Source organism: Formica exsecta, unplaced genomic scaffold, assembly GCF_003651465.1.
Source record: "Formica exsecta isolate Colony F162 unplaced genomic scaffold, ASM365146v1 scaffold140, whole genome shotgun sequence".
In the NCBI taxonomy this organism is placed as follows: domain Eukaryota; kingdom Metazoa; phylum Arthropoda; class Insecta; order Hymenoptera; family Formicidae; genus Formica; species Formica exsecta.
The window spans coordinates 87,962-112,518 of record NW_021848730.1 but is presented as its reverse complement, the minus strand read 5'-3'; the positions used below and the strand labels follow the sequence as shown (position 1 = coordinate 112,518).

Genomic DNA, 24,557 nt, shown 5'->3' with positions numbered 1-24,557 from the left:
AAGAAGAGCGTCGCGACTCTTTATTCGCAAAATCGCCATGAGATCTTGAAGCAGCACCCATTTGTCGGGATCGTTGTTCAGGGTGAAGAGGACCGGTAGATTGATGTCGCTTACTTCCATTTCGACATCATTTAGTTCAACTGACTCGAGATTATCCGATGGAACGTCATCGAGCGGATTATAACCCGTCTCTTCCGGATCTGAAAACAAGTTCAGAGAAAATTAATAAAACTATGCATCTGGAATATATAATATATTTACGAAATTTTTTAGCATTTCCGAGTAAAAACTTATGTCAACCATTACATACCGAAAATAGAAGCTGGACCAGCGAATGACCATGGCACAGTGACACGACCTTGGATATCATCCAAGTGCTGTTCTAGAATAGAGTTAGCTTCGGTGTCAACGGCCAACATCAACGGCGTTTGTCCGGAATAAGTAGCCAATAATGGATCTGCACCATACGACAGCAGCAACCGTACAAGTTCCGTAACACCATTTTCCGCTGCTTCGTGAAGCGGTCTAACAATGCGAGAAGATATATATCATTTTCTATCAACGATCAATAAATCATCTATACGCTTGTCGAATTATTCACCGATCTAACTCGAAAACGATAATTATAAAAATGCAGTTTGATGGAAATATATTACCTGATACCACCGTTAGCACTCTCGCTAACGTTTGCGCCGTAAGCCAACAAGAGTTTCGCGATCTCCAGATGACCTTTGGAACATGCCTCATGGAGTGGCGTGTATCCCGCATTGTCTTTAGGACTTGGCGCACTATTGAGCTTCTCCAGACAATAAGCAGTCACATCCTGCAGCGGAATACGAATAAATTATAGATTGCTATTCGCGCGAATTATTGGTTAACTCTGTCGTCCGACATAGCAACGCGATCGTTATCTTACCGTGTAACCAAGACGGGCAGCGCGGTGTAATATGGTTTCCCCGACGCCTTTTTTGATAACCCATGTCCTGATTTCAGATTGAATATCGGCTACGCATTCCGGACTTGGTTTGTTAGCTTGGCTTTGCTGTAAAATATTGCATTTTAAAGTAATATTGTGAACATAACGTGCGCGTGTTACGAAAATTTAGAAATAAAAATAAAAAGAATAAATAATATAAACTATATAGGAATCTTATGTATATACATACTCTTTTCCTTTCCTTCGGCAATGCTTCGTCTCTCTTTAGCGGTTTCTTCTTCTTACGGATGTAGTCAAATCCAGAGCTGAATTTTCGTCGACCAGGTCGGAGTTTCAACTTCTTTTTATTACGAATCTCCAAATCGTTCTTATCATCTTCGTCATTATTCTCCTCTTCCCTAACGTCATTCGTCTCTTCCTGTTCTATCTCAGTCTTGATACGATGTAGCTTTTTATTCGCAAGCGACTTGAGCAAATCCTTCCGCCTCTCGGCGGTTAACAGGCGACGTTTCGAGTTCGCAATCGCCTTGTGGCTTCGTAATATCCCGGCGTTTCTCAAACGGGACACTACTTTCTGCTTCAACGTTCGTACTTTGCCCAACACAGCTTCCGGCGTCTCGTTTTGCGAATCGTCGTCTTGAGATGTATCGTCATGATTTTGCATCGGCGGGGCTGACGCGGGCCTATCCTCACCAAACACCTCACGAATAGTCGCTTCCTTTTTCAAGATCTTTGTCTCCGTTCTTGTTCTGCTTTTCAATACTATAGTAGAGAACTCGTTGGGTAGCGTATGATTGTTTTTGAACGCGTCGCGGAAATTATTGACCGTCTCTTTGCGGAAATAACCAAGAAGAACAGAGTTAGCTACTTTAATCGGGTTTTTATTATTTTTCATTAAGATCTTGTTTTTAGAATTCTTTGATGTCTCGGATGAGACAAGCGGTGTGAGACTCGGCGTCGGCAAAAGTTCTGGCTCGTTACTGTTCTTATTAAAAACCTTACTACCCTTCGAGTTCTGCTTCTTCTTCAAGTCCTTCTGACTGCCACCACTTCCGACTTTTTGCGCGAGAACGTCGACAATGGAATTGTTCTCCGATCGGAAATGTTTCATAGCCTTCGGGGGACAAGAAACGGTGGTTGACGAAGTCGCCTCTTCGTCATCAATTTTGCTACCGAGTCCAGTGATGCTGAAGCTGTAGTTGGATTCCATGTCGCTATCTATTATTAACCTCTTATTACGACTGAGACACACGTCGGAACTATCCATTGAGACGGAAAGTGCTGGCGAACCGGGATCCAAATCTGGCAACGATGTGGACAGACGGTGAAAACGCGACGGCTTCGACACTGTTATTAACCTAGGTGGCATTCTCAGAGATTTTTTATACACGTAAACCTCTTCTTCCCACCCGGGCCTGAAATCACTGCCATCGCCAAACAACGGTTTTGGTTTTGCTTTTTGCGAGGTTCCACCTTTAGGAGGAGTGGACAATTTGGACTCCTTCTCTGTCTTCACCTTATGAGGAGTAGCATCCCTTGAACGAAGCTTCATACCTTCGGACACATTAGCCGTAGATCGTTTCCTGGCCCGAAGTCTGTCAGCCACCGAAGAACCATGAAACTCAGTACTGGCATCGGTATCCTCGCTCGAGGATTCACTACCGCTGGAGGATTCAAGCTTAATCCTACTGCCACGACGAATTCGTCTCCTCTGGCATATCACTTCCTCGTCGCAATCACTATCTTCCTTCTTCACCTCCTGCTTTTTTCTCTTAATTAGCGGTACTTCGTCCGAATCATCGTTTGAGTGTTTATCGTCGTCCTTCAGTCCAGGTTCTGTCTTGATCTTGATGTCCTTCAGGATCGAGTTTTTGTCTTCTTTATTAGTTTCTAGCGATTCCTTAATATCTTCGGACTTGCAAGATTGCGGTGCGTTGGTATCTGATTCCTTATCGCTATCGTTAGTTGCGTCCTCAAGCTTCGATGTCGTGGTATCACCCAACTTTTTCCTGCGTCCTCGTTTTTTCGCGACGTCACCAGCGCGTAATTGTTCTATAAACTTATCACAAGCGGTACTCCAAAATGGATCCATGTCATTGATTTTGTCGTTTTCCTGTAAACAACGATCACATCTATAAAATAAAATCGCAACGCGAACAAAAAAGATATAATAATGTACCATATTGTAAAGAGGCAGAGAATTTAAAGATATATTTCACAATATATATATGTATTATACATTGTAAACATAAATTTAATATAAAGAGTTACAACAACAAAAATTGTATGCATACATCTTGTAGTATTACTTTTTATATGTTTTCAGTCTAATATATGCATATATATATATATGTATGAGAAAGAGAGAGAGATCTATTTTTAAAATATAAGACATTAAATATAAACAACGTTTTTGTTTCTTGCGAACGACCATTTCAAGATCGGATATATATATATATATAACGGACATAAAAAACAGATATTACCCTCAAACAATTCTTAAATTCATAATTCGAAAATTAACATTTACGTGTTAATAAAAAAAGTGTAAACGCAAAATTTAGTTACAGAAGAATTTTTTTATAGCACATTAAAAAACTGCTCTTCTTCCTCTTATATTAACTACGTAAATAATTTATTTTTTATCTTTCTTCGTCTCAACTTTGTATCTATTACTGTACTGGGGCACATTACCTTCAGTTCTATCTTCACGAGATCTGTCGAGGACGCCATATTCATACACACCGCATCATTGAGGGGAATCGGGGGTTGCACTTTGGATAACTGTTTCCTGTCCCTCCTCATCTCCTCTAAAGTTTGCCGCTCGAGAACCGGCATCTCGCCTTCGGAATCGCTCTCGCGGAAGTCGAAGACCGACGTTTCGGACGAACTTCTGCATCCGCTCGCTCTAGTCGGTACCGTGGATGCGATTGTGACGACGGCGGGCACGGTAGCAGCTACGGGCATGTTGTCGTCATCGGTTCTCGAGAACAAGCGTCTTCTGGGCGGCAAGCAGACCGTTTTCTCGCGCGTTAATTTCGGCGGGCTGCCCGCAGACGAACCGGATTGCGGTGGTGTCGACGTCGAGGCCGCATTATCGATTTCTGTGTATGCAATATAAATACAATTATACGCACGTTAAAGATGATAATAGTCTGCATTAAAGCGTAATCGATACGATCGAATAAAAAAACGCAATCATCGCCGATATACATGCATATATATATATATATATAATACACATGTGTGTGAATTATACTCGAATAAAAAAAGTAAAATCGACATAAAATTACCAATATCTACTAATATCTATCAACTAGCGTTTTAAATAAGTTATCTACCTTTCGGTGTAGACGACATATCTTGAGGTGCTTTCGTTGTAAACTGCCCGGTCCCAACCTAAATAAAAACAGAAAGATCGCGTAAAGTTATTGATAAACAATAATATACACACAATAATATACAATAATTTCGATAAGCAATACTTGTTTGAGTTCGGCCTTCGTCCTAATTTTCGCGGCTAAGATGGCGGCGAGGCCGTCATCCTTGTCACGATGAATCTGATTCTCGGCGCCGCGAGGTCCCACGAGAGAAGCCTCTTTGCCAGGTAACGTGGCGGATGCATTCACCCTCGAGGCGTACATGCTGCGCGGTGCCTCCTGAGTAATCGAGTCTACTGCTCGCGGAACGTGGAGTTTGTAATGCGGCGGTGTATTACTGTTGCGCTCCAGCAGACTCGCCGCCGTGAATGGTGACAGATTGTGTCTGCCGATGTTCGTTTTAGGTTCGACTGGTGCGACAACCTAAGGGAATTTCGTCGGAGATTGTCGTCAGAAATGTTAAACGGATAATAATCAACTGTGTCTAGAGAGATTAAATAAAGATGTCTAAAGAGAAAGGAACTAAACCGTGTCATTTGTCTTATTTGATTACAACTCATTTTAAATCTATAAAAAATCTCGATTTTAACGCATGAAAAGAAGTGATTGATTAATGAATAGCGATAAATTATCAGCGATAATAAAAAGCAATAGCAAAAATGTGAAGATTTAAATCTAAAATCCGTGAGATATATAAATTTAGATTTTTTTTCCGGATTATCATAGATAAAACCTCAAAATTACCTTATTCTGGAAGCTTTGCTGACTGTGGTTAACCAAAATAGGCTGCTGGCTGTTGAGCTGTTCATCCCTCTGCTGTTTGTTCTCCAGACTGTTCCTCAGCAAACTTAACACTCTTTTGTCAGCGCCAGTATTGCTAGGTTGATCTATCGGCTGGCCGGACGTCACGCTCAGAGAACATGTCGTCTTCTGAGCTGCCTGACGGTAACTCGAGTAGATCGGTTGAGCGCCGCTTAACTGCTGCGGTAAGACGTGCACGTTCGCGTTAGGTTTCGAAATTACCTGGTGATTGTACGACGAGGGTGAGCTCCGCACAATTTTGGACTCCGGATAGGTCTTTTTATCACAGTAAGCCGGCTGATATCTAGACGATTCCGGCGCGGGATAGCCGCCGCTGTCGGGTCTCTGATCGTAAACGCCGGGTGTCACTAGAGTTCCGTTCGGTAAAGGAACTGGCAAATTCATTTCCTGCCGTTTCCGCTGTTCGTTCAACGCATTTGCAGTCGACAGCTTCGGTTCAGCGATCTGTTTGTCGGTACTCGGTACTCGCCAAGAGACCCTAGGCTGCTTGCTGGGACTTCCTATGCCATAAATTGCTTCTCCGGCCCTTTTGAATGGCATGCGCTCACGCTGAGAGAATTGTTGATCGAATTTGGCCTTGTTATCGCCTAAATAATACTTGTTGGGGTTGGGTGTGTAATCCTGCGTAGGCAGTGTAGGCGGACCGACCCGTGACGACGGGTCCATCATCGGGGAATATTTGGAGAATCTCGAGGACATGGAATCATTCGTTTGGAGATACGATGCAGACGAAGCGGACGACGATGATGAAGGCGGCGGTATCGTCAGACCGTCATATAGTGACGTGGGCAGTGGACGTTTCTTGAACGTGGACATATGAGGCAGTGATGCCGTATTGTTCGCATGATGGGACGAGAGAGGCTGAGCGGGCGGAACGTATAACTGCGTGGTACTCCTACGAAGAGGATTCTCGTGGTGCGATTGATGGCGTAGTGGCGCCGAGTTGAAGTCTGGCAGGAAATCAACCTTAGGTGCACACACTGTCTGTGGTGTCGATGCGCGAATACAGGTCACGGGCATGGGATTCCTCGAACTATTACTCGAAGGTCTAGAGTCGTACGACGAAGGATATGACGGCTGAGCTGGTGTCGACTGATGCACAACAGGTGGAGGAGGTGGCATCGGTCTATTCATGTTGCTCCTGGTGGTACTTAAACTCGAGCTACTGACATGTTTGTCGGTGCTAGTGGCTTCGAGATCGTCCTGCGCCGTGGAATCGGCCGATGTCTTAACTGTCTTTACAGATAGATCCAAAGGGGACTCTCTCTTCCGGACTGCGTTGCTCGGTGATGGAGAACTCGCCATAGCAGCGGCCGGGACAGTTTGACCGCTAGACGACGCCGGGTTTTGATAAGGAGGATATTCTTTGTAACCATAATTTTCGGTTGTTATTCGCGTTGGCGGCTGATGATGATGATGATGTTGATGATGTTGATGATGATGATGAGACGACGATCCAGTCGCTTGATCCGACTCGTCGGAAGACTGATACGCGTGGATTGTTGAAACGGAAGACCTCGCGCTGCCAATACCATCGTGACTAATAGAAGTCACTGTGGTGCTGCTGGTGGAGTTGCTGCCATGATGACTAGGCGCAAGCGTAGTGGCGTACGACGACGAGAGATAGCCTTGTTGGTTGCTGTATCGAGTCATATTCGTCACGGTGGTTGTTCTGCCATTCACTGGTAAAGCGTGATTCATTACCGAGGCCGGAGTCATCGGATATTCAGTGAGTCTCTGCGCGGGCATTGCCATCGACGAGGGTGTCGTTGGTGGTATTGCGGCAGGCGCCACTTTGCTGTTAACGTTCGTCGAATGTATTCGTTGTCGTTGCACCATTGATTGCGCTGATTTTTCCAAAAATTCTCGCCTGTTGGAATGATAGGATGAAAGAGCGGCAATGGGTGGCAGATTGTGCGTGTTGCTGTTCCTTTGCGCAGATGAACGATGCGTAGCATAGGGCGTTGCAACGTCTATCGCACTCCTCTTTGTCATTTCCGCACCATTGTATGTGGCATGCTTGCTGCTGCTCTGCTGATAGCTACTCATATTGTTGGTACTAGGTGTGCCGGAAAATACTGTCTGCGGCGGCACCAGCATCTGCTGCATACCGTACGATTGACTGTGAGATCGGCCGGATTGAGAATAATAATTACTCCCTTGAGACTCCGATTGTGAGCTCTTCTGGAAGGAATGGTACGAAGATTGGGACGATGGCGGCGGTGCGTAAGGCAACGCCATCGCCGTGTCACGAGCTGCCGTTACGTAATTCGTCTGATAATGTTGAGAGGTGGCCGATGGCAAGTTGTACGAGTGTGGCGTCGACCTCGACGAAACCGGCGGTGGCGGCGGCGGGTAGGTCGGCGAGTGTGGCTGAAAGCTGTTGTGTGGAGAAGGTGTATGATGAGGAGATGGAGATGCATGCGGGTTGTGTAGATTGGATACGTGAGGCGATTGCCGCTGCGGCGACGGAGTTGCGTGATGCGGCGACGGAGTTGCGTGATGCGACGGCATCTCGTGATGCGGCGACGGCGTTGTTCCCGCATGGTAGCCGCTCGATGGTGGTGGCATATGCTGCTGCGAGTGGTTTGCTGCTGCGGCGGAAGAGGTCGATGTTGAAACACCGTGCGTGGGTAGCGGTAGCACGCGACTTCCGTATGAGGAACCGTGCGAATGTGGCGACACGTTTATACGACTAGGATGTTGCTGCTGCAGAGGCGACGATTGCTGCTGCTGTTGTTGTTGATGGTGCACCGAGGAGGCAGCGGACGGCGACGGAATGTGCCCCGAAAGATTTTGCGACTGCGACTGTGAAGGAATGTAACTAGAGGAGGAATTGATTGCAGCGGGCTGACGCGGGCTGACCGTCGACGACGAGGAGAAAGGAACGGTGGAAGAGTGCGGTCCATCCAAGCTATGCGATCTGTCATTGAGACTCGAAGCGGAAGCGGTCGCCAGACGATGGGCCTGTTGTTGATATTGACTCGCGGAACGATAATTCTGAGAGGAAGAGGAGGAGGAAGAGGAGCCAGATCCGTATACAGTAGATCCGCCGAGAGGATTCTGAACGGACGGTACATTGCTGCCGTAAGTACCGGGTACTCGTTGCTGTTCCGGCGGACAGTGTCCTTGAGCGACGATTCCGGACGGCGACGCGTTGTTCTGCTCCATCGGTGTCGGCCTCGTGCTCGGTTGTTGAACCGTGCTTGAAGGCTGCGCTACATTAGCGGACTGATAAATGGAACTCTGCGAGTATGGAGCCGGTGCGCATTTCGTGATATCCGGGTGATGATAACGCGGATAATATTGAGCCCTCTGCACGACGATTGGCTGCGATGGCCGATCGTTATTGCTCGCGGTCTGATAAGTCGAAACGGAGTGTGACGAAGAAGAGGCAAGCATCTCCGCCGTGTTGAAAGATGACCTGCTTACGCTGTTGAGTTGCTGATACACCGGTCCCGGGGAATGTGGTGGCTGAGGTGGTTGCATCTGATGCAAATGTGACGACACGTTTGAGGTCGAAGTATGTAACTGGTGGTGATGATTGTGATCGCTGGAGGACGGGGTGGACGACGAAGACGATGACGATGCTGGTGGTGATCTCTGCGAGAAATTCGTTGACGATCCGACGATAGAGACGACGGCGGATGAAGAGGAAGAGGACTGGTGATTAGAAGGTTGCATTTCGGTTAAAGTAACGGTGCCCGAGGAGGAGGAACTGGGTTCCATGGCGGAGCTTTCATCGCCTGGTCTCGTGTCCGAGACTTCAACCTTGGTCGGCTGCGGTGGATAAGGTTCCACGTGCGGATTCCAGAAACTAGAACCGGAAGCAGCATTGCTGCTCTCCACCGACAATGACGGTCTGACGTCAATGGGATAACGATTCGATTCCTGGACACTGCTACCGTTGCTGCTGTTGACGGAAGTCGAGTTTGACTGGGTCGGCTGAGACGCATCGTGATCGTGCGTTGTCGTCGATGTGGACGAGGCGGAATTCGTGGAGGATGTTGCGTGAAGATCCACTGACGTGGCCGCGCCACCACCTGTACTCGGTACGGGCAGTCCCTGGAAGTACTGGCGAGCCCCCTCTAACACGTTCGTGAAGCTCACATCCATGTCACGCCAACTGCTAATCTACAATAACAAGGTAAATACGAATTAAAAGATCGGTCGAATTAGCGTGCGTATGTAATATATGCTTATATAAGTCGTTATAATCCATCTATTCAATATAATTAATTCTAGAAATATATTCTAAAAATATTTCCTACAAGAATAATGATCATTTTTAAGTATTTTTCGCGAAGTCATGTCAGAATTTATAATAAAAAACAAAATCATCATTCATGTTAAATTATTGAAAAGATTCGTCGATCATGGCAGATTTAGGGTCAGGGTTATACGATCGGGAACCTCCAAAGTCGAATCCGAAGGGGCACTTTTCTCTGGGGATTACCGAATCGTTCACACGATGCCGTCGACCCGGAGAACAGACCGGCAGCGAAGGAGAACGAGGCTGAAGCATTAATCTTCATTGTCTTGTATTTGTCTGTTACGAGAAGAGAGCAGACGTACACTCCCCCCTATTTCCTTCGTCTTCGATCTCAACCGGGCAACTGCGATCTCGCATTATTAATCGCGTGGCATTGTGAAAGATAAGATCATTTCTTGCCGTAATCTGCCCAGGGAGGGACAAAGATAGCAAAAGAGACTGAATTATATTCGACGACGACTAAAATATCCTTCGACTAGATTCTTCGAGTATCGATAGAGATGAGAAAATCAACAACTATTTCCGCGTTCGTTAAAAATTCGAACCGTTTGACGATGTAATATGTCGACGTAATATATGGATAATGTGTAATATAGATGTAAGAGATATCGCGCGAAGATCTCTCCATTATCGCGCGAATGAACGACTCGACGTTCCCGACTTTTACCGATAACCGCTTTTTGTTTGAGGGGCGACTTTCGGGGCGAAGGTGAGGTGTATCGCGTTTAGTAGTAGTTCCGATGGGAGTTTCGGTTATCATAATAGGGCTGCACGCCGTTATTACCACCACCATCGCCGCGAGGCAAATAGCCTCTTCAGCGATCGGCGAAGCGTCGAAGACCCCCGTCATACTCTACTCGAGGCAGCCAGTCGCCTGTAATATAGATCGCTATCGATCGAACCGACCGAGAAAGAGAGAGAGAGAGAGAGGGAGGGAGGGAGGGAGAGAGAGAGATGGATGGTTCGGTTCGAGAGTTTTCGATGTGTGCTAGCGATTTCGCACCGTGGCTCATTGAGACGTGGAAAAAGGGGCGCAGAAGTTAGATATCGGAAAACTGTAAACATATATAACACGGGAAGCCGTATGTACATGCTAGTGGCATGCACCGCCGTGTTGAAGACACGCACCAACACCATCGGAACATCACCAACAGGGAAAGTCCCGACTATCGCATACACTCGCAATAATCAGTAAAAAAGCGAGACAGCAAAGCGCAAATATAATTGCGAATATCGATACAGGATCGGATTACACGTATCGCGTAACATTCGAAATAGCGAACAATTGTAATCTCGCTTCATTTTTATCTGTTTCCGGGATTAACAATCGTTATCATAAACGGCTGATAAAAAATTATAAAAGACTGTAAAAGAATTACTCAGGCTTTTATCAAACTCTCTCGTGAAAACCCTTAAAGTGAAAAAAGATGCATCATAACTCTCTTATATTGCGATGAACTTTGCTAATCCGTTTTTTTTTCACTTTTTTATATATTTACATGTTGCAATGTTGCAGCAAATGCCTGGCGTTTCTGGTTTCCTTAAAGTTTACGACCTCGTTTTTAGCGTTTATAATTCGTTGTTTTGTATATTATATATAAATTTCATATTATAATTTATAAATCGTTAGTCTTTTCTGGAATCACAACAATGCAAACTTGCAGATTATCTTTAAAAATATTCAATAAAAATATTGAAAACAAGTTAAATTAACCGTTTGGTCCATGCAAAACTTCCAAACATAGATTTACAAAAATTTATCAATAGAAGAAAAATAATTTTAATAATTTTTTAAATCATAATATATAAGGCTATACATTGTGTAAAAAAAAATAGCCTTAACATTTCTCTAAAAATTATCCAGAAAGAAGAAAAGATTTAATCAAGGATATTAAAGAATATTTTGAGGAAAAGAGCAAATATCGTAGAATCTCAAAGATTTCTTATGCATCTAAGGATTAAACATCGTCAGAGCATTATCATCACGGGCGGAAAGTTGCGGGACTCTCTTTGGAGCACCGCAATCATGCCCATTGACTAGATTCGCGAGCATAACATCGAACCTCCACCACGCTCGATGGAAATGGCTAGGTGGGAATCAATATCGCGCACCCTTGCCAAGCAACCTGAAGGGCTGCCGGTTTGGTCCCCTTCGTGCGCCAGTCAAAGACCCCCTCGCGCCCTCCTCCTGCGATCCGTCCCGTCGCTTCCATCTCATTCCATTCCCGTCCCGTTCTCCATTACATTCTGTCCCGTTACCGAGAGCACACGCTCGTACGTACACGATCCCGCTGATGTTGTACGCGCGAGGGGAAGAAGCAGGTGGGGAGCGGGGGAGGTGTATGTGGGCGGCGGAGGGACGGTTTAGCTGGAATTCTCACGATTTCAAGCATGGCCGGGCCACTCGATAAGGCTACACCATAGGGTAATAAATATCCAGGCTAAAGCAGTGGCTCCGACGCGCGTTTTGGGGGTTTCGGCCGAGGGCGCATTTACGCTCGAGTCGCTTTAAAACGAAAAGGCCACCCCTCTCTTCTGCCGATAAGATCCGCGACAAATGGCGCCCTCGCTCTCTCTCCTTCTTTCTCTCTCTTTCTCCTTCTCTGCGACGAGAGCGGCGAAATTATGTGGTGCACGTGGTAAGCAATCTCCGTAAATACCGCGGGAAGTAATCGATCATCGGCGATATCCGCGATCCCGCACTTCGAAACGTTCCTACAGGAATATCATTTGTGATTGCCCTACTTTTCGATCACGAGCATATATTAACCGATCTGAGAGAGGGCACATCAAATGTGTATCTATTGATTAAATTAAATAATGTACAGTAGTTGAATGTAAGAGGCGTATCCTAATTAATAACTGTAATATATTAATGCTACTGTTTCAAAACAGAATAAATTATCTATGTGTTAATTAATAATAATATTAATATTGTTATCTCAGAACATTATCTATTTATTCAAATCTATTTATCACGCATAGAAGATGAAATTGGAATTAAAAGAATGAGATAGATATAATATATCGAAACAAGTTATCAATATTTTTTACAATTCTATTGTGTATAACGATGGCTAACTTTTTATTGGCTTTAAATATCAAATTCTCATTTTACGTGTCTATCACCATTACATCGATTAATTTTACGTTAAAGAGAAGAACACGCTCGCTCAGATTGCAAGTTTGTAAAACGGAGCACCTGAATCGCGCGGACCAGAATAACGCACAAAGGTCCGGAGTTTACTGGTGGTTTGCAGGCTGACCGTAGATTCGACGCCAAGATAATTCGCCGGCGCTCGATTAAAAGCCGCGCGACCAGGCAACGGAACGAGGCGGAAGTATGAAGAGCAGAGCGGAGTCTGAGCAGGAGAGAGAGAGAAAGAGAGAGGGAGAGAGACAGAGAGAGAGAGAGAGAAAGAGAGAGAGAGATATAATATATCGAAACAAGTTATCAATATTTTTTACAATTCTACTGTGTATAACGATGGCTAACTTTTTATTGGCTTTAAATATCAAATTCTCATTTTACGTGTCTATCACCATTACATCGATTAATTTTACGTTAAAGAGAAGAACACGCTCGCTCAGATTGCAAGTTTGTAAAACGGAGCACCTGAATCGCGCGGACCAGAATAACGCACAAAGGTCCGGAGTTTACTGGTGGTTTGCAGGCTGACCGTAGATTCGACGCCAAGATAATTCGCCGGCGCTCGATGCGCGACCGCGCGACCAGGCAACGGAACGAGGCGGAAGTATGAAGAGCAGAGCGAAGTCTGAGCAGGAGAGAAAGAAAGAGAGAGAGAGAGAGAGAGAGAAAGAGAGAGAGAGAGAGAGAAGGAGAGAGATGAAGAGTAATACCTTAAGCAGAGTTAAGCCACGGCTTAAACGACGACCACGATGCCGCAAACGCGTTCTTACCTACCTACCTCGCTCAACCTCCGTCAGTAAGACTAACAAAATCGTAACCGAAATTCGCAAACTCTTGTCTTAATCGGTTCAAAATTCGACCTATAAACCGTACCGCATGTATCGATCGAATTGTGGATTTTATTCCGTTATAATGAATTGTCGAGGAAAATAAAAATACACACATTCTTTCACTTATGTTCATGTAAATTGCTTTTTATTTAACGAAATCGATTTGAATCGACGAAAAAAGTTTTTAATACGCGTATAATCATATCTTAAATAAATAATTATTCTCTGATCTTATTTCGAGGTATAACTATTATTATTATTATTTCTTATCAAGACGTGAGTATATCAATTACATGTATTACATTTTTTTAATTACGATTGATATTTGATTAACAACGTAATGTGCTATGATAGAGAACACAAAATCATGCGCGAATTTGATAACATTTAATAAAACGCCGTGATAAAAGATAATATACCTGCCGAAACGCCGACAATAAAAGATATATACTGTTGAACTATGTACATTGATAAGATCGACAAAAAATTTACAGCTGTTGCCCAATCCCATTTCATTTTTACGATTGTGACACAATAACTTTCGTTTACGAGAAACGATCAGCGAAATTTCAGGATATGCCAACTTTCGCCATCTCGAGAGGAATTATGGCATCCGGCGCAGTTAGTCATTTCTTTCCGGATCTCGGAGTTCTCTCTTTCTCTCTCTCTTAAAACAAAAAAAGAGAGAGAGAGAGAGAAAGCAGTCAAGAAAACGGAGATTTATTCCAGAATTAAATACCTCGAACAAATACGCCCTCGACTCGCCCGCGAGCCCTTCTTTCTTCCGATTCATCCCTTGACCTCGTTTTCCTGGATCGTGCTTTCCGACTTCATTGACCCGTTAAGCCGATTTAAAATGTTCCGCCTTTAACCCCTCGAGAGTCGAGCCATGTTTTATGTCTCACTCTCGACACATCGAAAGTTTCATCTTCCCATTTCCAGGTTTCGATGTAGGTAAATGAGATAACAAGATGGTTTTATGTTAAACAGATCAAAATTCTTCAATAGAGAATTCATATTCTTTACGATAAATGCGCAGAAACATCACAGTTTACATTTAATTCGCTTAAATTAATACAACGGAATCATTAAATAAAGGATATATATAGAATCTGTTTGCAAACTTTTTCTTCTTAAACAATTTCTCCTTTTATATCAAAATGTATTTTTTTTATTAACGTTAGAAATATATATAAAATTCTGCGCCAGAGATATATATATATGATACACGAATCAGTCGACGCCTCTCAGCTTTGCACGATTACATATCGCTCGTAATAAAATGAATAACATAACATTCCCGAAGAACGATTATGTTCACAGACGCGGCGTCTCAGCCGAGTGTTTGAGCAGCAAGACGTAACGAGGTCAGGGAAGCCAAAGGGGAGTTACAAGACATAACCCGCGTAATTCACGGCAGAGCCCCAGGCGTCATAAGGAAGGGCCGGGACGAGAAAGCATTATTCCCCTGGAATCTCACGCGGATAACGGGAGAAAGAGGAACAAAATATAAGCCGGTCCCAGCTTCAGGAAATTATCTCGCTAAATGGATCTACTCCGTCTTTCTCGTTTATTGCCGTCCAAGCAAGCTTATCTCGATACGTCGTATCGCGAATCCTCTCCGTCTCCTCTCCGTTGCACTGCTTCGAGAAATCACGCGGATATGATTGATACAAGAGAAATGCAATACATCCCAGATACAACTCTCGGAGAGTGTAGCATTTTTCTACACGAAAGCACTTATACACTCGTCTTTTTATACTTTTGTCGTGCAAAATTGCATCGTGGGCTGAAATCTCGCACGTATTCGCGCAAAGTTTTAAAAATTTATGCAGAAAAGATTAGGGAGATGCTTGTGTTACTTAGCAGTTATTTAGTGAAAATTGCTTGCAATTTTGTTTAATAAATTCTCATCTCTATACTACTCATTTATTTGCTGAACAAATTCTTTTCCCGGCTTGTCGAAAGTAAGGCGATGTGGATACCAGCGGTTCGAAAATTTTCAATTTGCGAACATTCATGTATTTTGTGTACATGTATGAATATAATATGTGATACATAAATAAACTTCAGATTATTAATTCTCAAGATATAAATTTTCAACTCTAAATATAAACTTCTCTTTATATATATTTATCCATCTATTAAACCTATACGTAATTTTCGAAACGCAACATTTTCCAGAAATCACATAGTTTTGAGCTTAAAGCAATAGGTTTCAAAAACAAATAGATTGACTAAATAATAGCTAACTTGTCTATAAATCTGTATAGTTAGCGGCTTGTTATATACCCGCATGTTAATGTTTCTCACTCAGAGAATGGCTATTGGCTTCGATGCAACCAAGTACAATTTGTTTAACGAGCTGTTCGTACCTTGCACATCGTGTAAACATATTCATATATTTACTCTAATAAAAGAAGAACTGCGTGCTCCAGAAGCCTACGACGGTAAATAATTGCGCTCACGATCTTTAAAAATCTATTATTCGTCGAGATGTGACTCGCAACATACTAATATAATGCAAATAACGAAAACGTTAATTTTTATGTGGTACAGATTTATCAAACGTATTTCCCAACAAAAATATATTGATTCTCAATAATAATAATAATAGATTTGTTAATTTTGTGGTCATATATACGCGTTTAATTATTATTATTATAAATTTAATTATTAATTTATTTACTTGTAAATATATTACTATTAACTCATTTTTAAATCTATTAATATATTAGCCTGATATATACTTTTCTGTAAAAAAGACATTGTGCGATACACGTGTAACATATCTTGATCGCTAAAGTATGACGCTCTAGCTGCCAACACGAGGGTTAAAACGCGATCGGGTGCCAACGGCAGTTTTGTCAAAGCTCCAAGTAGCGCAAGGACATTCCGGAAGTTGAAGCGTACGGGCGAGTGAGGTCACACGTGTTGCACGTTTCGTCGAAATATTTTTCTGACATGTATGTACTCCATTTTCACGGCGAATTCACACATAGAGGTTTCTCAGTTATACACAGTTTACAATTGCAGCGCATGTAATACAATAAAATATAACTTAAATTATATTTTAATAAATTCTTACGATATGGAAAACTGCAAGTTTCATATCGTAAGAATTTATTAAAATATAATTTAAGTTTGAAATTTTAATATTCGACGGCTGTCAATTTCGCTTTGTATGCAAATAGCTCTTTAAAAATAAATAATTCTAATTACTACCAATTAATCGAGTTATGCTCAATATTCTTACTGTTTCTATGTTTGTTAAGAAGTATTAATAATGAATTATGATAATTAATGAATTATGATATTATGATAATTTCGATTGTCTGCAAAATGTTTCTATTTATAACATGATGCAATCATTTGAGAATAATGGGTTAAATCAGACATATAAATCTGACTTAATATATGTAAAACATTATAGCAGACACATTTTAAAATTCAGAATTAATCTCATCAAAATTACAAATTGTAATTCGTAAAACTGCTACATCGATGGTATAACACTGTTGCAAAAACTCGGTTTTCTTTAAACATCAATTCTGTTTCATCGATGCGCATTCGTCTTTATGAAAATATATAAAAAGCGAGAAATTGCGCGAAGCGTTGACTTTATGAAAAATCTCCAAAAAAAAAAAAAGAAAAACGACGCGTACAATGTTGGTCATAATGTTACAAAGAGCAGAAGAGGAAAAATCCGCGTTGCCAAGAGGCGCAACACGCGTGTACTTTCTAAAAAAAAATTAAAAAGAACTGGTATGAAAAAAAAATATCATCCAAGAGTCGGGCGCGGAATTAAAAATGGCGCGAAAGCGACGAAAAAGCCGGTGCTTAGCTTTTTCTCACTTATGAAGAGTTTCGAAAAAAAAAAGAAAGAGAGAAAATTTCATCATCGTGCAACGAGACCACTTGAGCGTGTATACTACACTCGTCACATCGAGAGGTCGATCGCGTCATGAAATCGTGAATTTACAGGCTTCTTCTGTCAAATTTTTGTCACAGCAACTGTTCTCGCAAACATTTAACAGCAAAACAAAAATAGAAAGAAATTTCGTTATCACGGATATCATTACTAGTCTATTAGATTTCTGTCACGTAATTTCTGTATTTACGAAATTATCCATTTATATCTCTTGATACAAAAATAAGCTTTCTACTCTCTCGAATGGAAATACAATATAAATGTGATAACTTATTTACGATTAATCCGTCCGAAGAACGGAGTTAATCTCGCGGGCAAAAGAAATTCGATGAGCGACATTCAGGCGTCGAGCTGTGAAGTCTCGAGTCGCACGAACGAGTAATTAAATCTGCAGTTTGCAACTCATTTGTCGGAATCTAGACGAAAGAACGGAGAACGCGGATAACAACAATCGTGAGTGATTCTCAAGGACTCTCGCGGATCGCCCTTTCCCGTCAGCGATGCAGGTTGCCGACGAAGAAGCGCGGAACGACAGCAGCTGCGAGTTTCTTGCGACTACCCGGAGAACAAGCTATACCGTTATGAATAAAGGAGGTTGAGAGAGCCGGAGATCGAACGTGTCGTGTGCCGCGTTTCCTTATCCGTCGTCTCCGGTATTGCAATCACGAGTAATTTAAATATATCCTCTTTATCGAGAGGAAAAATCGAATCAAAATCCCGAGTTCGAAAATTCTGAAAAAATTTATTAAAGCCTTTTCAAATACCTGAATTCAAAAAACAGAGAGATATAATATTCAAATTAATCGTCAATCTTCTTAATTTGAAGCTTAATTATTAAGATATTTAATATTCAACTTTTTCAAAATTGTTTTATGAGAGATAATAAAGCGGACATCTCTCACGATTTTTGTAGTTTTATTCATCAAATACATACTTGTCACTCGTTCTTTCTCGCAACGAGAGTACCATAATATTATGTTGTCATGTTATTGCCGGACGTAAAGTTTTATACGTCGATGAATTAACTTGCCGAAAACAAGACGAAACTGTGGTAAGCACGATTCAAGTCGTTGCTCTCTTAATTTAGCAGTACTCGTTGGAAAATTGCGGACAGCCAGAGTGGAATAAAATGGTCCCGCACGCCAAGCGAAACAAATGTCATTAATTACAAATGACTGTGCTTCTCGCCAGCGGAAAACGTTGGCCGTATGATTCCAGTAATAATGATCTCAAATCACTCGTCATGGCTAATGTGTTAATAACAGCGAGCTGATTGTACCATTTTTGAGATTATTAAATATCCATTTTATCGCGACAATAATTTTAAGCACATCGCATGTCCTATTTACGCGTGTATTATATTATTCAATGATTCCTGTGTTTCTTCTCACAAACCACATTATATCATGAAATATATACGAGCACCAATTTGTACAATCGATATACGTCGACACGATAATTAAAATAAAATTAATTATCATAAATATATATTTATGTACAAGCGACTCAAAAATAATCGCGATTTTTGCGTTAAATAAAATATACCCATTTTATCGCAAGTAGTATTAGTACAATCTGTTTATCGTAAAAAGCAATAATTTTCTGTGATGAAAAAGTATAATAAATCACATATTTTTTAAGCTGCGCGTTCACTTTTTATTCGCGCGCCAGGACAGACATTTACATTGGCATTTTAATATCAGCATATTTAATGGAGTAAACAGTATGTCGGCGACAATGACATTGCCACCTCGAAATCTAGTTTTCATACTGCGCCAAGTTTCGTGTCCGCTCTACTATAACGGCAATTCCTTTTCCATGCGGCTTTCAGCTACAAACTCCTCACCCTCGTGAAAGACGGGCGGTGCACAACGCGGAGAGCGGCTAAATAGAATTAAGGCGAAATGGAGCAACGTAAAACTCGACTTCCGTAACACGCGGCAAAAATAAAGCGAGAGAACTCGCTCGTTCCGGCAGAGTACGTGCGACGTTAACGAGTAACTGGGTAAACCATGTAGTTATTGGCCGTTTAACTTTTTTTTCCTACACTGTATGCAATTAAGTAACTTTTAAAACGAGCCTTTACCCGTATCCAAAAATTATCGAGAATCGATCGTACTCTCGCTAACGAAACGTCGGCTTCAAACTCATCGTAGGATACATCTTCAAAATGCTTCCTCTCAATTTCCGATATATAATATATACGATACATAATGTGGGGTATACAACAGTTTATAGAAGACTCTGTCCAACGATAATAGATAGAGATCGCAACGCCTCGATCACAATGCATCAAAACAACCGGCTGGTAGTTCGAATATTCGCAAGTCAACATTCTGTTCGCTGACTGGGCGAACTTTGCGAACGAGAAAGTCCCGTTACGGATATACGTTCCGGTATATCCGCATGGAACGCCAAGCGAGTTTACGGTTATTACAATCAAAGCTGTAAGACAAATATTTGTTTCGTTCGAAAAATAAAATGGCTGTATATTTGGCGATCCGTAATAATATATGTATAATAAAAGTTTAATTTTTTTTTCTAAAAAATATTGACAGAAATAAATTGTCTTAAGTTCTCGAGCACAGAAAAGAAATAACACAATTAATACTTCGAATTAGCCAACGATTAATTAAACATATTAAAACTCGATGCGTTAAAAAATAAAACACGTTTGTAATCAAATGGATGAAAGTTTCGTTTACCGTACGATATTATCGTTCATCTTTGATCTCGATCGAGTCGCTTTGTATTGCAATAGTTATTTTTTTCCCATAATCAAATATAATTCACACAAACAATCTGCTAGATATATAGCATCGAATCCTTCACGATACGCGATGCCGTTATCTCTGCCAGCTAGCTGGGACGATTAGGACAAAAATCTCGTCGATATCTATGATGCCGTTATTTCTGCCAGCTAGCTGGGACGAAAATCCCGTCTGTGTAAAAAAAGCGGATTCGCAAAAGTCGTCGGCCGATCGGCCACGCGAGAGCTCGGACGCGTTCATTTAATTTCCTGCCGGCTACTCCCACGCATGGAAACGACGTAGATATCGACGCAAAAGCGGCTCAGAATAATTAGATCCAAGGCCGCGCTCTCGGCCGGCACAATATATCTCGCCCACTTAACACACCGCAACGGCGTGTGTCTCCGCCGTTTCGCTCGACGGCGCCGATCGCACGCGTGCACCCACATTTCCGCTCGCGCAACTTCGTATGAATGGAAGGCGCGATGTGCGTTCTCTCGATAAGAGAGGTGTATCCCGCGAAGGAGATCGCGAGCGAGATAAAAGTGCATCGCGCTACGCGCAACGGAATCGTTTCAACCTCCTCATTCATGTAGGATATACGCGATTTCTGAGAGCATCTTATTATATCTAATTTTATTCGATGCACTTTTTTATTTCGTCTCAGCGGATTATCTTTAGAAAATATATTTGTATTTGGCTATTGTTATAATTGTATAAATAACGATACAAGAATTGAGTAGAATATAAATAGCACTCTTCGTTCTTTCTATAGATGTTTAATTGAATAGAATTTATTTCAGTTTTCCATTTGTGCTAGTTTCTGGAGCCAGCAAAACCTTTCGCACAATACTTTCGTAAGCGCGAGGCAGAATTCAATGCATGAGACGACCCTGTACGAGAATTCTCTGTGCGTGATCATAAGGTATGAGTCTATTGTTTGGAATATAGCACGTATAGTAACGCGAATTACTGGCGTGGGATTAGCGGCTGAAAGATATGTTGGAGCACGTAATTGACTTTCACCATGAGTGCGTATAATCGCGATTTACGATGACTCGCATACAAAGTACCGTAGGATTGCGGTTGATGTAAATGTAGAAGAAAGTCCGCGAACTTGAATATGAGGTTGCCTCGAGCGTTTTAAACTTTAAACGATCGAGCATCCGTATTCGCGGATGTAGATATTTGAAAGGAGATTGTTTCGATACGCGCGAATAAGATCGAGAGATCTCCGCCGTGAAATTTCCGCGGTGCTACTTGATTTGAACGATACTTCGTAAATCTCCCCCGTGACGTCAATAGCGTGCACGCATCCGCGTATCGCTCATATCATGAGAAATGATTTCGCGTTTCAATGAACGACGTGATGTTACAAAAATCAGAATTGTTTCGAATTTCCATAGAGCAGATGTTTCGCATCTTTATATTCTGTTGCTTCTTTTACACGTGCTAATATTTTTAGTTGACGCTTCTACACTTTATCGAAAATTATAAGGGTTCATCGAGAATTCGACGAATGATGTGAATAAATCGAAATAGTCGACAGTTATCTTCTCGAGTGCATTAATGACGATGTCGAAACGCGACCGCGAAAGGAGAAGGGTCGCGCAGTAATCATTCGACACTCGGGATTGTAATATCCATTAGTCCTTCCGATATCCGGCTAATCCATCTCCCGCGGCCATTTTCCCGATTTACATACCTTCCTGGCTTTCTTCCACGACGGCGAGCTCGTTTGTCTCGCCGTGCCGCGAGAAAACCGTCGGGTTCGATCGTATATCACAGCGGAGGAGGAGAGGGCCCCGGCAGCATTCTCCGGCATGCTCCGGGAATATGGAGATGCTACGATAACCCTGCATACCGAATTACCTGCGAGAGAGGTCTATATATCCAATGTGCGCGCTCCGCCGAGTGCACGTCACTTCTCGAACCGCCGTCGTTTCATCTCGTTTCGTTTTACGGCGGTTTATTAGCATAAAATGATTGGCCAGCTTTATAACATAACGTGATAAAATAAGGACAAACATTTAATTCTCCAGTCTCGTTACAATTAATAATCGTAATCTTGATAATATTCTTATCGGATTATTCGAGGTCTCTAGATTTCTATACGCGTATCGTACCATTATTGTCGGGCGAGCGCGTTTATGATTCTTTATTAAAATGTAAAGAGCTGTAAATTTCTATTTCCACGCTTTTAACCTTAATCCGACATTTTACGTTACATTTAGTATATTATATTTGTGAAAAACAAATGGGATAATATAAAATAATAAAATGGAGAGAGAGGGAGAGAGAAAGAGACAGAGACAGAGAGCAAACACGTGATTAAAATCAAGTTAGGAGACTGTTTATCCGAATTGCATTACTCTCGATTCGAACGCAGCCCGGCAGCTGTCTGCTTCGAGGCGCATCCGCTTCCACTTTCGCTGCGACTTCCGAGAAGAAATTATGCTAACGCTCATAAACCGCCGTCGGGCGTGCGTCTCGTTACATGGATTTAATTAAATATTTGCATTCGGTTTAATCCGCTCCCGTCCCCTCTGTTCTCTGTCTTCGTTTCTCACCCTTCGTTTCTCCCTCTTTCTCATAAGCGACGTTCAACTAGAGATAGGGTTGAGAAAAAACAGAAGAAAAGTAGAGAATAATCGTCGCGTATTTGCATCCGGATAATCGTGCGTCACACGTATTCATTAGTCTTTGTGAACTGGTAGGATAACCGCGAAAGAAGTTACGGAGATAAGAGAAAGGAAGATAACCCTCTTGCAGCCACGATTTTTCTTCATATAATTGACGGATGATAAATGACATGGTAAAAATAATTTCAACAAACGTAATGCTATATATATTTAAACTACGATAATAAAGCAGGCCTCTCTCCTTTAAAATTTGTGATGATTATATAATGATTCGCAACGAACAGCTAATCAGAATACTAGCAATTTTAAATTGTTATTTCGTTATAAACGTAATACGCGGAAAATTAGCGACTGAACAATAAAAATCTTATGCGCGCAACGAAAATTGAAATCGCCCGGTAAACATACATGGCTCGATTTTGCATTAACGAGATTTCGTAAGTGGGGTAAAGAGTAGAGAAGCGTGTGTTTCAAGGCTCGCTGTATCGTGTTGTAACGGTCGACGAGCACGTAATTGCAAGCTAATACGACCGATATACTCGGGTGTAACGTTGGCTGAGATATGGTCCGTGTAAAGGAAGCCTCGTTGTGTCTGTTCTCTTTCTCTCTCTTGACGACTAATAATAAACTGTATCTATAGAGAGTAAGTCAGAAGCCCTATGTGCATTTTATCGCGACCATCGCATCACAATTTTCTATCAAGTTATCTGAAACAGACGAGAGATCTCGCACAGTCATCAGATGCAATGTTGTAAAATACAATAAATCGCAAAAGTCACATTTATTACATTAGAATTTACATTCGAAATTGTATCGTGGTCGATCAGCGCGTGAGTAAATTTGTTGAGGGAAGAAATGGCAGTCCTGACACGAGAAGCGATCCTTAACGCTTTAGCACGCGATAATGATATATCACAAATGCCGTTTATTTAACCGATCATCAACATCTTTGCGCCACGAAGAAATTCCTCTCGCATCGATAGATATGCCGAACCGGCAGAGAAAAGGCGAATCAAGTCGATTCGCTTCCTCGAGACTCGCGAATACCGATAATTCGCGAGCGCGAGATTTCCCTGCATTTAATCGTGTATCATTGGCGTATAAATAACACGCTTAGAGTATGCAATTGCATAAACATAATCCCATGGAAATCAGTAATCTGTCAAATTAATTCCATTCGAATAATCTATTAAACCTGGTCTCGCGCATTAATACGATCATGGGAAACTCAATGCCAAATACAGTGCAAGATCTCACTTGAGAGTCTTAAAAATGTACGCGCGTCAATCAAAATTCTCTCTTTTGTAATACGAGATTCCTTCGGTATACTTTTGTGTTAAAATATTTTCCCTCTAGTAACGTAAAGTAAAGTAACATCTGCGTGCACATTTTATGACCGTCCAGAAGACGCATTTTTCACGTCAGTGGCGCGAGGATGCATTTCTCAAGATGTATTCTCGAGATATAGTCTCGAGATTTAGTCTCGAGACAACTTTAGTCGTGACAAAATTACAATTATGTCTTTAATCCCCTCCGCTTTCTCCCGGTGGATCCAACTACTACGAAACCACCGTCGCAGGAGTAGAGTACGTTAATTGCTCGGATTCGGAGGTAAATTCGCTGCTGCAACTAATTGCCGTCCATAATCTTCGTAATGACCGTGCGAGACAGACGTTGCCGGCGACGATCCTTTAATACGATGCATGCGCGTTTCCAAACGACATTTAAATCGTGACGGATTGCACCGAGTTCGCAACCGACATTAGTCTCCTCCCTATCGCTTCTCGAACTCGTTACTATGCGCGTACACGTGCCACCACATGTGACCTTTTTTTTTTTTT

At 42.1% G+C, this 24,557-nt stretch overlaps 1 protein-coding gene across 2 annotated transcripts in view; it reads right to left on the bottom strand.

The window, feature by feature from the left end:
- Positions 1 to 24,557, bottom strand: part of LOC115246192 (mucin-5AC-like) — an 88,311-nt gene that overhangs the window by 4,788 nt on the left and 58,966 nt on the right. Inside the window, exons 3-11 of one of the 2 annotated variants that reach the window (XM_029824851.1) lie at positions 5,062 to 9,273; positions 4,423 to 4,740; positions 4,279 to 4,336; positions 3,632 to 4,041; positions 1,167 to 3,050; positions 917 to 1,042; positions 657 to 823; positions 311 to 525; positions 2 to 200 (exon numbers count right to left, since the gene is read on the bottom strand). In XM_029824851.1, the coding sequence (XP_029680711.1) occupies positions 2 to 200; positions 311 to 525; positions 657 to 823; positions 917 to 1,042; positions 1,167 to 3,050; positions 3,632 to 4,041; positions 4,279 to 4,336; positions 4,423 to 4,740; positions 5,062 to 9,255 (7,571 nt within the window). In that variant the 5' untranslated portion in view covers positions 9,256 to 9,273. The remainder of the gene's footprint in view (position 1; positions 201 to 310; positions 526 to 656; positions 824 to 916; positions 1,043 to 1,166; positions 3,051 to 3,631; positions 4,042 to 4,278; positions 4,337 to 4,422; positions 4,741 to 5,061; positions 9,274 to 24,557) is intronic. The other variant, XM_029824852.1, reaches the window with a different exon arrangement.